The sequence below is a fragment of the Hyperoodon ampullatus genome (genome assembly GCF_949752795.1).
Source record: "Hyperoodon ampullatus genome assembly, chromosome: 4".
Classification (NCBI taxonomy): Eukaryota; Metazoa; Chordata; class Mammalia; order Artiodactyla; family Ziphiidae; genus Hyperoodon; species Hyperoodon ampullatus.
Genome location: NC_136917.1, coordinates 97,611,003 through 97,625,622, shown reverse-complemented (window position 1 = coordinate 97,625,622; position 14,620 = coordinate 97,611,003). Strand labels below are relative to the sequence as shown.

Here is a 14,620-nt window from a genome sequence, read left to right as displayed (position 1 = left end):
TACTCAAGATGACAATAAACGCTGACAAAATATGAAAACATCTTTAAAGCATCAAAGACAGAATTATCAAGCCAAGACTCAAGGGAGAACGGAAATCCAAGAGGTATTTAAGGATGCTCTTTTGTACCTGGGGTGTATGCAGGTTTGGAAAAAGAAACCGAGGAGCTGAGCTAAGCTTTTTTTTTTTTTTTTTTTGCGGTACGCAGGCCTCTCACTGCTGTGGCCTCCCCCGTTGCGGAGCACAGGCTCCGGACGCGCAGGCTCAGCGGCCATGGCTCACGGGCCCAGCCGCTCCGCGGCATGTGGGATCTTCCCGGACCGGGGCACAAACCCGTGTCCCCTGCATCGGCAGGCGGACTCTCAACCACTGCGCCACCAGGGAAGCCCTGAGCTAAGCTTTTGATAGCCTCACAGAACCAAGGGAAACAAAATCTGAGTCCAAGACCTGCTGAGCATAAAGAAAAAGAGAAAAGCAGTCCCTGACATCCGAGAGATGAACTGGCACTCACAGCAGACTTGGTGTTCTCCTGTCAAACATAAATAATTTCATGGAACATCACCATCAGCCAAGACCACTCTTGAGACTATGATGGATGAAGACAAAAACAAGCTGACTCCACAATCATGTTTGAACACAGGCAAAACATGAACGCTGTCATAGCCACAAAAATGACAAAACACCTTCATATCCTGACTGATATGAGTGACAGCTGTTTCTTTACCAGTTACAGCCTTAGGCTTGGTCTGCTCTTCTCTCCTTATTAAGATGCTTAATCATAGAATTACCCCCCTTCCTGAGAACATCTAAACCAAAACAAAGCCCTGCTTCGACAGCCTTCCCACATCCCGTAAGTCGTTCCTAACACCTGAGGGGCCCCATGGTTCCCCACCATGTATATTATCCTTTGCTGCAATGAGTAAAAAAAAAAAAAAAAAACCCAACTTATTAAAAAACCACTAATCATTTTTTTACATAGTTGGGCAGGGGATTTTTTTTATTACTCTAATATTTTTGAGCTTTGTGCTGGGACACAGTTACCTGGAAACAATTTGATCCTTTTGGATCTTGCCTTAAGATTTGTTCAATGGGACTGAAGCAGTACTTTATCTAGGGCTAATTGCTCTCCACTACTGAGGCAAGACACCTCTGGGTACTCGACCTGTGGGCATCTTGAGGTTCTCCAAGCTGACCGGCGGACGCAGGTCCTTCCACTTCCACGAGCTCTGTGTGCGCGCTGTTCGCCAAGACCTCTAATCTTTTCCAGTGGTTCAGTCTCTGGCTCCGGTATTTTCTGCACATGCATGTGCTGCTTAGTGATCAGCTGAATACTCAAAGGGAGCCCTCAGCAGAGCTCCAAAGTGTCCTTTCTCTCTCTCTTTCTCTCTCCCCGCTTTCTCTCTCCTTCTCTCTCTCTCCCCGCTTTCTCTGTCTCCCCGCTCTCTCTCCCCCTCCCTCTCCCCACTTTCTCTCTCTCCCTCTCTCCCTCCCCCCGCTTTCTCTCTCTCCCTCTCTCCCCCCGCTTTCTCTCTCTCTCTCTCCCCCCCCCCGCTATCTCTCTCTCTCTTCCTGCTTTCTCTCTGTCTCCCCGCTTTCTCTCTCTCTCCCCCTCTCCCTCTCCCCACTTTCTCTCTCTCCCCCCGCTTTCTCTCTCCCTCTCTCTCTCTCCCCACTTTCTCTCTCTCCCCGCTTTCTCTCTCTCTCCCCCTCTCCCTCTCCCCACTTTCTCTCCCCCCCGCTTTCTCTCTCCCTCTCTCTCTCCCCACTTTCTCTCTCTCACCCCGCTTTCTCTCTCTCCCCGCTTTCTCTCTCTCTCCTCTCTCTCTCCCCGCTTTCTCTCTCTCTCCTCTCTCTCTCCCCGCTTTCCCTCTCTCTCCTCTCCCCGCTTTCCCTCTCTCTCCTCTCCCCGCTTTCCCTCTCTCCCCGCTCTCTCTCTCTCCCCGCTCTCTCTCTCCCCGCTTTCTCTCTCTCCCCGCTTTCTCTCTCTCTCCCCGCTTTCTCTCTCTCTCTCCTCTCTCTCCCCGCTTTCTCTCTCTCCTCTCTCTCCCCGCTTTCTCTCTCTCCTCTCTCTCCCCGCTTTCTCTCTCTCCTCTCTCTCTCCCCGCTCTCTCTCGCTCTCCCCGCTCTCTCTCGCTCTCCCCGCTCTCTCTCGCTCTCTCTCGCTCTCTCTCGCTCTCTCTCGCTCTCTCTCGCTCTCTCTCGCTCTCTCTCGCTCTGCAGGTCTGTCCTCTCTGGTATTCGTCTTGTGAACGCTACTTTCTTGCCCGCCCAGACTCAGCTGCGCCTACCTCAACTCATAAGGTCCGCTAGGCTCTGCCTCGGGTCTCCCCCCTGCACAGCTGCGAGGAATCTCTCTCAAGGCACTCAGCTGGGCCAGTTGCAGCCCTAATCTCCTTTGTTTCCATCTCTTCGGGGATCACTACTTTCAGTTGCCAGATAGTCTTCGTCTTGCAAACTGTCTTTTATACATTTTGGGGGTGAGGGGGCATTGTTCCAAGTGACAGGATACAATTCCAGTCCCTATTCTATCTTGGCCAGAGTGGAAGTTCTTATATACCTTTAAGTCTTTAAATTATAGGAAGCCAAGAAATACTGATTTACTTATCAGTTGGTTTTAGCAGTTGGAAGCATAAATTTTTCCTTTCAAAATAAAGTATTTCACAAGCCCAGAATCACTCTTGTTTATTTTGCAACCATGTTGTTTGACAATGTCATCAGTTATTTAGGTAATCTTTAATTGGAAAATGACAGAAGCACCAGAAATTTTCATTTGGTTATTAAATACAAATTTTAAATGTGGGTACACTTATCCCTCAGCATGCCTGGGGCATTAGTTCCAGGAGCCCCCCAAACACCAAAATCCTTGGGTGCTCAAGTCCCTTCTACGAAATGGCATCGTACAGTCGGCCCTCAGTACCTGCAGGCTTTGCATCCGCACGTTCACCCACCTGCAGATCATTCGTTATCCAAAGTCAGGTTTGCTTAATCTGTGTTCTACTTCAACAATGTAAGATTTTTTTTATTGTTGCAGTCTTCTGTTTTTATTTTTTAGTAAATATCATGGAAGGCTTACTAAAGCTCTCAATTTTTGGAAGACCACCTTTCTGTCAGTTCTTGACTTAAAATTCTGACATGCTCTTTTAATTTTCTGCTGAAACTGAATGAATTTTTAAAAAGCTATAGAATGCATTCACTAGGTGAATTCCAGCCCCCAGCCCCCTCATATTTTGCGTAGACCCTGGGTCTTTGTACTATCAGAAACCTTTTTTTAATTAAAACATTTTAAAACCATATTATAGATTTTGCCTCCATTTTATTTGAAATTGTACAGAGACATAGCAATAATTCTGTGAAGTACTTTCAACAGAGTTTTAGAGATCCTTTTGAAAAGAAGTGAGAGGAAGTGGTTTTTAAGACTGTAAGTTGGCTGGTGTTCAGAGTGATAGCATCGAGCCGGGACAAAGGCCAAGCTGTGCCTGTGTTCAGGACAGGAAATTCAACTGCAGAAAGAGAGGAGGAGATTCAGGAACATTTCATTTGTAAGGAGGCCATTTATCATTTCATTTCTCCTGAACTCTCCCCACCTGCAGCACAGGCAGCAGCACTAGGAAATAATTTTTGAGGCACCTGAGTGCCTGAGATAGTCTCCAACTAGCTTCATTTGCTAATTTTTCAGCTTGCAGTGCTTTAGAAGCCACAGTCTAGAAACAGGTCTAGGGTGGAAGCTGAGGATGGCTGAAGGTAACAACAAAAAGTAAATAAAAATTTGAGGATAATGGAGGAACTGGAATAAACTTTGCAGAGTACCCATAAGAATTCAAGAAGATATAGCAACCTGGGGGTATTTACTAGATTTCATTCCCCTCAAGGGCAGCACTGTATTACAACCCAGCATAGTCACAGATTATTGTTATTAAGGTAACTGTTGCAAGTTGAAACTTTTAAAGTTTATTTTATAAAACATTTATAAACTGTTTTCACATGTTATCTCAAATTGATACTGAGATGGACAATAATCCTATGTAATAAGTAGGAAAGTGTTACTGTCTCTAATTAGGAAATGAAGTGACTTATTTTCAGAAGATGGGTTTGAGTCCAATTCTCTTGATTCTAGGTCCAGTTTGTAATTAAAAACTTGGGTCACTACAATTTAAATCTGTTCAGTGTACCCTAGCGGGATGGAAATAGTTGTAATATACATAAGAAAGATTTCCATTAAAATTAGTAAAAAAAAATCTTTGAACATTCTGAAAATTAAGTGTTTCAGGTCTTTGGAAAATTCACTCTCATTTATTCTCATCTGTTTGTTGAGGGCCTACGAGGTGTGCAACACTCTGAGAGGTGCTGGAGAGAGGTCCAGGCGTAGTGTTTGGCCCCTAGCCTTTGGGTGTCGATAATTTAAGGAAGGATGTGAAGAACAAGTATGTTAGTGTAAGGTAAGGCCCAATTGAACTGACTAAACAAGTGCCTGCAGTTAGGACTGGAAAGGAAGCATGTGTCACTTCCAAGGGGGCTTCCTAGAGGAGGCATTTGCCTTGCAATAAGTTTACACAGAGGACACTGAGAGAGAAGTATGGAACACAGAGTGGCAGCCTCAGTAAAGGTAAGGGAATCCTGGGCTCATCCAGAAATGGAAAGTTCCCTGCTTTGTCTGAAGCTTGGAGCAAGCGAAGGGCAATCTGAAAATTAAAGAAAAAGAAAAAACAACAAATATTGAAAATGCACTCACTTGTTCAGCAGATATTTATTGAGGGTCTCATATACCAGCCTCTGCTCTAGGCTCTGGGTGTTAGGAGGCAAGCAAAGCAGGCTTCCTTGGTGGCGCAGTGGCTGAGAATCTGCCTGCCAATGCAGGGGACACGGGTTCAAGCCCTGGTCCAGGAAGATCCCACATGCCTCGGAGCAACTAAGCCCGTGCGCCACAGCTACTGAGCCTGTGCTCTGGAGCCCATGAGCTACAACTACTGAGCCCGCATGCCACAGCTACTGCAGCCTATGTGCCTAGAGCCTGTGCTCCGCAACAAGAGAAGCCACCGCAATGAGAAGCTCACACACCACAACGAAGAGTAGCCCACGCTCTCTGCAACTAGAGAAAGCCCACGTGCAGCAACAAAGACCCAATGCAGCCAAAAATAAATAAATAAATAAATAAAATTTATAAAAAAAGAAAAAAAGAGGCAAGCAAAGCAGACAAACTCCCTGCCTGCAAGGAACTTGTGTTCTAATGGGGAGACATAAAACAAACAAATAAATCAATACATAGTTTACTCTCAGGAATTGATAAAAGCTAAGAAAAAAAAAGCAGGCTAAGGGGATAGACACTGGCTGGCGGCAGGGGTGGGTTGAGGGGGGAGTGCTACTCCTTTTAGATAGAGTCAATAAGGAGAGACTCTGAGCAAGAGACAGATCAGAAGACCAGGTGAAGTGACATGTGAATTCCCTAAGCAACAAGCTTCCCAAAGCTTATTCTCTTAGCAGGAAATAAAAAGGTTAGAAACCCCTTTTGGCGAGAGATAGTTTTAAACAATAAACTCTGAAGTCACCTAAACCCTACTCAGCTTCCTCTTCTGGGACTCAGTAGCTCAGTCTGATGGCCCTCTTTCTTCATTCTCTGTCATCACTTCTGTTCTCATGGGTGGGGTAGAGTTCTGAGTGCACACAGACACACACAACTGGGCTGGGGCTTGTGACAATGTCACAGAACTACCCCCAGCTTCCTCTACCTCCTTCACCCCTCCCCTCCTCCGCTGCAGAATTCGATTTCCAAGAATTGGCCCATGGTGCCTCCTCTTTTTTGTCCCCTTTTCCCCAGTCACCTGTTTCCAAAATCCCACCCATTGTACCCCTTTAACTATAGGAAATGCCACTCCAAGGGACTCTATACAGGTCTGTGCCTCTGGCCCTAGGTATAGGCTACCTCCTTGGTTTTGCTCCTACTTTATTAAGTTTTTCATCCAGGTTGAAATGATAGAATATAACAAGGAAAAAGAAATTGAGGATCAAGAGCTAACTAGGATCTAATCACGGCAGCAACTGAATGTTGAACCAAACACAGGTTGCAAACAGAGATGCACAGCAGGACAAGGCACGAAAACCAGTGTGTGAAGGAGGCCTAAAGACAATAGGAACCAAGCTCGTTACACTTCACTCGAGAACGACACTTGTGTGCCAGCGTGGCCCTTTAATGCGCTAGGATCTAAACGAAACACCAGACAGGCCTTGAAAGAGGTCATGTGGACTTTAGGCTGTCAGTGGGCCTCGCAGGGTCTCCACACGGGGAGCTGCCTCTCTGTCTAAACAGGGGGAAACCATGGAAAGGTATATGGAGCAGGGGGTGGCATGATCAAGCAGTGGCTGAAAGAATCAGCTGGAGGGCATCATACAAGAGGACGGCAAGGACACATCTTGAGAAGCAGCAAAACTTGTTTGAAGGCTGATATGAGGAGTGATGAGGACCTGGACTGTTTTAATGACTGTGGGAAAAAATTTTTTTTAAGCTGGATAAAAAGAGATTAAAAAGGATGAATCATAGACAATGGAGGAAGGCTCGAAGCAGATGAAGTTAAAGCAAAAGGCTCTGATCTGGGGACGAAGACATTGCTTGAGTTGTTAGCAGAACATCCACATGAAGACAGTCCATCAGCCTGTTGGAACTGCAGCAGCAGAAACCTGGAAGGAGAGATCAGGAGAGGGAAATGTGGGATGGGTGAGGGGATATAAGAAATCTCTGCACTTGAACATATTCTCCGAGGGAAAGAGTAAAGTGGGAAAAGAGCAGAGAACAGAGGTTTTATCTTTGTGGAAGGCCCATATCCAGGATGGTGAGGAAAAGGAGGCCCAAGAAAGATGGAGAGACATAAAGGTGGGCGATAGCTCCTTTATGCCCAGGAGGCAGGAGGTTATAGACATAGGAAAGGGGTATATATCATCTCTGTTAAAGGCCATAGAAGCCAGCTGGGAGTTACCTTTTCCAGGTGGATGGACAGAGGTCATATTTCACGGTAATATGGACACAGCACAGTGAGGCATTCAAGATCGTGTCTTAAAATAACTCAGCATTAAAAAATAAAAACAAAACAAAAAACACTAGTTTCTGAAGGCTTCACCTGGGGACATGGGGGTGGGGAGGATAAAACAGCAGGAGCAGCAGTCACTGGGATTGCTGGAGTCCCACCTGGCCTTGCCATGGGGTGACTTTTATTCTGAAGCTGCTTGTTAATTTCAGTTATGCAAATTTCTGAACCTTACCCTAATAGAAAGTGAAAGCAAAAAGAAATTCCCCTCCATTCAAATCTGCAACAGCGTGGATTAAGGTAACAAATCAACATTTCTCTTGACTTTGTCTTAAAATCATTATTTTTTCAGTGAAAATAATGACCTGAACTGAAGGTATAGAACTTCTGTCTTAAGGAGCTTTTGCAGCCTAAGGTGGGGATCTGGGGAAGGTGGGTGAATCTGGCACTACTGTATTGGAAAGTTCATGCAGTGCAGTTAAGGATAGCATTTTATTTAAGAATCTGTTTAACTGACTTACTCTCTTTTGGAGATTCTCTTAGCTTTTCCCAAATGTTTGTTGCAGTTCTTCTATCTTCCATCTCCGGATGTTTTGTACAAAACACTAAAGCACAGTATAATGGAAAACCCATTAGACAAAGGGTCAAAGAACTGTATTTTAGTCCCAATTTTCCTTCAAACTTCCTATGTGATTTTGGGAGAGTCACTCACCCTCGGTTTCTTTATCTGGACACTGAGGACTTGTACTAGCTGGCCTTTAAAGTTCTTATCAGTTCTAAAGTTAAAGACTACATGAGTAAATATCAAGGCCTTTTTCTCCTCTCTTACCTAAAAAATATAACTTCCTTTGGGTATGTCTGCTACAGGTGGGGGGAAAGCGCCATAATTTAGGCCAGAGAATGTGAGTTATAGTAACCACAATAAAAATTTAATGTTTAACATTCATTACATGCTTCCTACATGCTAGTTGCTGTGTTGTGCCATATTCTTCACATGAATTATTACACTTAGTCCTCTCAATGTTAGTGTCAACCATTACCCTATCTTATAGGCGAGGAAACTGATGCTCAAAAAATCAGAAAATTTGCCCAAGATCATTCAGGTTAAGTACAATGGAGCTAGAGTTGGGACACAGGCACTCTGATTCCCAAGCTCAGGACCTAACAAGTAATTTCATTTTTCAAACCATCAGAAATTCAAGCTAATAGACCAATTATGGTTTGATATATCAGAGGCCCTTGGAACATTGGGATTTGGTAGCAATAATTTAATGCTTGTCTAAAAAGAGGGGAGGAGAGTTGTTATTTAACCATGATTTTCTTCTTTTTCTTTAACAATATTTGTTGATCTGCATTAATATTGCAAATTGGAAAATTGAAATAACTTTAGACGATTAATTCAAAAGAATGTGTTAATGATAAAAAAGAAAAGGAAAGGAAACCATTCATGGGTTTAAGTTGAAGCAGGGAGAAGGTAAATAGAGGCAGGTGACAGGGTGGGTGTCAGAAGTGAATACCTAAATTAACCACATATATTGTTTGTCCTTATTTTATGTTTTGTAGTGTTACCCTTCTAACTAGAAGAGATTGTCTCCGTTTTATTTACAGAGGCAGTGAGTTCAGTTCGATTTGTGTTTTCAAAGGTAGCCTGAGATAAGGAAGACCAAAGCAACTTTTAAAAATACTCTGTTTGAATATTATAAATGAAATTTTATTTCCATGGCCTTTGATATATTGGAAATAAACTGAGGGTAAACACTTAGCTTGACCAGCATCCTTTATACCAGCAACCATAGAATTGGGCCATTCAGCTAATGTTATTTATTGAAAGAGGTGAAGTTCAAGGCCATTGATAATAGTAATATCTGGTATCCAAAGAATATTGAGCATTCTTCATGACTTATTAAGACAAAATAGAGACACCTGTGCAGTTTACCTTCCGGTATCCAGACACACTCTTAAAATGATGTAACCAAATGTTAAAAATGCTCAACATGCAATGAATTTACACACCTACCTTCTGCCCATTGCACAGAATGCAGAGGGGATTCCATAGATGTAATTTTAAGGCAGAGTCCCTTTAATTGATCTCTAAAAAAATTTTATTTATAATACCCAGATGATAACAATTTCTACTTTATTTTGTGGATATTTGGTGCAATTCACATATGCCCATCTATTTTTCAAGTTATATTTATAAATTGAAATCTTTTTCTTCATGCTATAAATGTTGTTGTTGTTTTTTCTTTCTAGGTTAAATCCATTTATTGGAACATATTTTTCAGATCCTGAGTGACATAACTGGAGCCAACACGGTGCTATGGAGAACTATGAGATTTAGCCTGGATATTAACTTGTCTTCTAGAGAATAGATTTAGCATTCCGTTCTGCTGTAATGGCTAATTCATGCAGAAAACTAATATTTAATATTTACATAGGATTTTACTGCTCAGCAGTCATCCAAATATGTATTTGTTCTCAGTTCACAAGTTCATCTTTTGATCAGTCCAATAAGGACTGTGGGGCTTTCCCAGTAGCCATCAATGGGGAAATATTTCCTTGGCATGAGCTAAGGCTCCCCACCATGGTCATTCCCCTCCACTATGACCTTTTTGTCCACCCAAATCTCACCTCCCTGGACTTTGTTGCATCTGAGAAGATCGAAGTCTTGGTTCGAGATGCCACCCAATTCATCATCTTGCACAGCAAAGATCTTGAAATCATGAATGTTACTCTTCAGTCAGAGGAAGATTTGAGATACAGGAAACCAGGGAAAAAGCTAACTGTTTTGAGTTATCCTGCTCATGAACAAATTGCACTGCTGGTTCCAGAGAAACTTATGGCTGACCTGAGATATTCTGTGGCTATTGACTTCCAGGCCAAGCTAGCTGAGGGTTTTGAAGGCTTTTATAAAAGCACATACAGAACTCTTGGTGGTGAAACAAGGTAAGATGTAGCTCCAGTTATTTATAGTCTTTTGTGATACTTTCCTTATGGGTTATGTCTCTTTACCAGGAGCATGCTTCAGTAGTCAATTTATGAAAAGCCCAAAAAACTATGGGGAAACTCAGAAGGAGAAGCTCTGCCATTCCTAAATGAAATCACAATAAAAATGGGAACACAGGATGCAGAGGCATAAGTGGCTAGAGAGAGAATAACCAGGAGGAAAAGCCAATATATGACTATGACAAGACTGACATGTTTATCTCCTAGGGGAAAGGATGGTCAGTGCAGAGAGAGCTGAAATATGGAAGGCTTCTCAAAGGAGGTTAGACTTGATCTGAGACCAAAAGGAAATATACATAAGATTTGGGTTGGGAGAGAGGAAATGAGAGCATGTACATTGCCCAGGAAACAGCATGACTCAAATCCAGAAGACAGAAACAAGTCAGTTTGGAGAACTGAGAAATATGGTCTATTTGATCAGCTCATGTTTATTGAGCCCATGCTGTGTGCCAGGCACCGTTCTAGGCACTGAATGTATAGTAGTGAGATATAGACTAGGGATTGGGAATAATTTAGCTGAGTGGTCAGGGAAGTTCTTGGTGAGGAGGAAGTGCATTTAAACTGAGACCTGAACTTTCATGAGGACATCTAAGGGCACAGTGTTCCCAGCAAAGGCATCAGCAAGTGCAAAGTCTGTAAGGCGGGAGTGATTGAGAGACGAAGGACAATGAGAGAGGGAGAGAAGTAGAGTAGAGAGGGGTCAGATCATGTAGAGAGAGACTTAGAGCCTCTTGTTTTAGGCTTTTACTCAGGGGCCATAGGAATTCATTGGAAAGTTCTGATGTGATGTACGCTCTATAAAGATCAAGTATATGTTGATGGTACATTATAGAGAGGAAAAAGTAGAAGCAGATTAGTCTTTTAGGAGGTCATTGCAATTGTTCAGGCCAGAAAGGATGTTGGCTTGGGCCAGGCCAGTGGTGCAGCTTATAGAGTGAAGTGATTGAACTTGGCATTTGTTTTCAAGTGTAAAACAGACAGAATTTGCTGACATTGACTATGTAAGGCAAGAGAAAGAGAGGAACCAAGGATGCTTCATAAAGGGGATGATTTGGTTGTCCAGGGCCAGGGTCCATCTCAGAGGGGAGAGGAGTCTGGTTTCAGTGCTCTCCTACATTTTATCAGTTGCATTCAATTGCCAGTTTGAGAAATCCCCAATACAATGGCTTTGCCACACACTTGTTTTTCTCATGCAGCAAGAAATCCAGAAGTAGGGCATCCCAGGTTTGCTACAGTGTTTACCAATATTATCCAGGACCCAGGCTCCTCGTATCTTTCTGCTCAGCCATCCTTGGCATATGACTTTCCTCCTAATACAAAATGATTTCTGCACTTCTAGGCATCAAGTCCACATTCCAGGCAGGAAAAGGGGGAAATGGGGGAGAGGAAAATGCAAAAAGAAACATTCCAGCTGAGTCTGACTCCTTTTACCAAGATTTCTCACCCAATGACTTCAACTAGGCCAGATCGAGTCATGTGCCCACCAAGTTGCAAGAGAATCTAGAGAAGTGATTTTTTCATCAGACACATTGCCTTCCTGAACAAAATCAGGATTCTACTGGAACTGAAGAAGGAGAGTGGATATTGGTAGGCGACTTTAGCCCCACAGTGTCTGCTGCCTACCTCTCCTTCCCCACTTCAGGTGCTCACTGCCCTTTGCAGGTCACATGCTCACTCCACAGCCCCCAGCAGTCCACTGAGGACAGCCCTTCCCCAGGCCCACCTCGCCTTCCCTTGGGGACGCTTCCCCTCGTTGCAGCCTCAATTCTCAGAGGCCTCAGTTCTCAGGTCCAGCACAGTATTGGATAGGAAACGTCAACTTCTCACTGAAGTACCATGTGACCAGTGATGGTTTATTTCACTTTTTTTCAAGTGACAAAACCTCCACCTAAAAGAAATACATTTTAAGGATATAATTTGGGGAAATGAAGGAGACCAGAGGGGGGATTTTTTTAGAGTAGAAGCTTAGAAAGTAACATGCCTCCCATAATTAACTGCAGACTATTTCTGACTCTTCTTATGATTAATTAGTCAGCTCTCTTCATACTCAGTCACCTAGTAGGTCTTAGCATGTAGGATGATTTGCAGGACAGTGTCAACAGCATTTTATTACCTCTCTCTCTTTTTTTCATACACACACACACACACACAGTACACACCCACATGCATACACATACAACTTAACTTAAAATACAAAAATAATTCAGTCAACAATAATTCTTTGAGAAGCAGGAAGTCACTACTTTGCATGCAGCACTAAAATTGTGTAAGTAGCAAAAAAGATCTTAAAGTTTTGGCTTTTCCATTGTAAGACTTACTATAATCAAAATTTCACATTAGTAAAAATTATTCCAGGTACTTGGGATTCCTTTACTTCTGTAGGACCTGTTACTGAATCCAAGTAATACCGAGGCCCCAAACAAATCATTTAGCTCCCAGTCTCACTTTTCCAGTCTGTATTATAGAAATACAGTAGACTGAGGCAAAATTATCGTGACAGGCCCTCTTTTTCCTCCTCCTGGCCCTTCTCACCCTTTATCTGTCCCTCGAGCTTTTCTATTCTGCTCTCCTTCTTCAATCAAAATATGCTCTCCAGAGTTGCTGCTTAATTAAAGTTTTAAAGCCCAAAGAATAAATCTGTAATTATATCATTTCAAGCATTATCAAGGTGATGGGGTATAGAGATTTGTCAGAGTATCTATCTACCTGTTATAGTCTGAAGGCTGGATCTGCTTTGCCGGCAAGCAGAGAGAGCTAGACGTGTCTGGGGGGAAGCTTGGGTCCCGCAGGAAGACCTTTAGCCAATGACGATACAGAATATAAAAGCCCAGCTCCTTGCCTCCAGTAGGGGAAAACTTGAAGGTGTAGTTTCCACTCCAGAGCTCCGCTGGGATGAAGCTGAAGCTGGCACCGGGCCTGACTTCTTCCTCTTCCCTGTCCCGCTTCCCTCCCTCCTTTACCTGTTTCTCTCTTTTTTTTTTTTTTTTTTTTGCGGTACGCGGGCCTCTCACCGTTGTGGCCTTTCCAGTTGCGGAGCACAGGCTCCAGACGCGCAGCCTCAGCGGCCATGGCTCACGGGCCCAGCCGCTCCGCGGCATGTGGGATCTTCCTGGACCGGGGCACAAACCCGTGTCCCCTGCATCGACAGGCGGACTCTCAACCACTGCGCCACCAGGGAAGCCCTACCTGTTTTTCTTGGCAGCATGTTCTTATAAATCAGGATTTGCTTCCTGGGAACACAACCTAAGGCATCACTCATCTCACAGATATTCAAATGTCTGGTTGAAGCCCACTCAGGTTTAGTGATGACACTAAACTACTAACTTCCTAGTCAATTTTGAAGTCAAATTGGGCATGACTAGCTCAGCAAATTTACTAGCTAAGGGTCTTGGTAAGGTCACTCAAATTCTCTGAGCCTCAATATCCTTCTCTGCTATGAGTATGAAGGTGATCATGAAAATAGAGTGCCCAGTACCCTGCATTATTCATGATTGGCAGCTACTAAACAAATTTTACCGTCATTTTCTTCAAAAATAGATTCTGGATTCTGTAAGGTTATAGTTTGAGAAATCAAATGTATCACCTCCAGGTTTGATAAGCTGTGTTCTGAAGGTACAAATTCATTTCTTTCTTTCTTTCTTTTTTTTTTTTTTTTTTGACTTCACTTGTGTATTCTTTCTGGAATGTACTTCTTTTCACAGAACAATTGCAGTAACAGATTTTGAGCCAACCCAGGCACGAATGGCTTTCCCTTGCTTTGATGAACCACTGTTCAAAGCCAACTTTTCAATCAAGATAAGAAGAGAGAGCAGACACATTGCCCTATCCAACATGCCAAAGGTATTTGCCAATTTTAGAAACTTTGGGGAATTGTTCTCAAAATGAACTTTGGTCTTTGTTTTGTTCTGTTTATTTTGTTTTGTTTTGTTTTCAGCACTTAAGCCATTAATTTGTTTTTGATCCTTCTACATATTACATTACCCCAATCCATCTAGATTTTAACATCATTCTGTTTGGGCATTGTTTCACAAGAAGCTTTATTTTTTAAATAAAGTGATTTATATTTTACTTGTGTTTATATGGAAGCAGAGTTCTTTTAAATCAGTGTTACTTGGCTAGCGATGAAATTCAGAATCGCCCAGAACAGCACTTCTCAAACTTTAATTTTCAGATGAGTTGTGTGAGGATCTTGTTAAAATTCAGATTGTGATTCAGTCGTTCTTGAGGTAAAGCTCAAAATTCTGACTTTCTAACAAGCTCCCAGGTGATACCACTGCTGCTGGTCCAGAGACCACATTTGGAGTGGTAAGGATCTAGAGACGCTTGCCTGGGCCCCATCCTGGAAATTCTGATCTAGTAGTCTGTGATATAACATAGAAATTTCTTTTTTAAGTTCCACGAGTAGTGCTTAAAATTATTTATGAAAATTATATATCATAGTTATCAACTTTTTTAATAGAGAGACCTCTGAACACTTTTATTTGTGTCATATTTATACTCAAAATGCAGAGACTCTGAATGACACAGTAGACACTGAGCCTCATTTGATATTTCCTCACTAATGATATGCTTGCCTTTTGAGCTGTTGAACGAAATGTAAAAT

At 42.9% G+C, this 14,620-nt stretch overlaps 1 protein-coding gene across 1 annotated transcript in view; it reads left to right on the top strand.

Annotated features, from left to right (window-relative positions):
- Positions 1-9,406: 9,406 nt before the first annotated feature.
- ERAP2 (endoplasmic reticulum aminopeptidase 2) overlaps positions 9,407-14,620 on the top strand; it is a gene marked incomplete at both ends in the record, with an annotated part of 35,475 nt that continues 30,261 nt past the window's right edge. Inside the window, 2 exons of the mRNA XM_079701961.1 lie at positions 9,407-9,957; positions 13,719-13,857. Coding sequence (XP_079558087.1) covers positions 9,407-9,957; positions 13,719-13,857 — 690 coding nt within the window. The remainder of the gene's footprint in view (positions 9,958-13,718; positions 13,858-14,620) is intronic.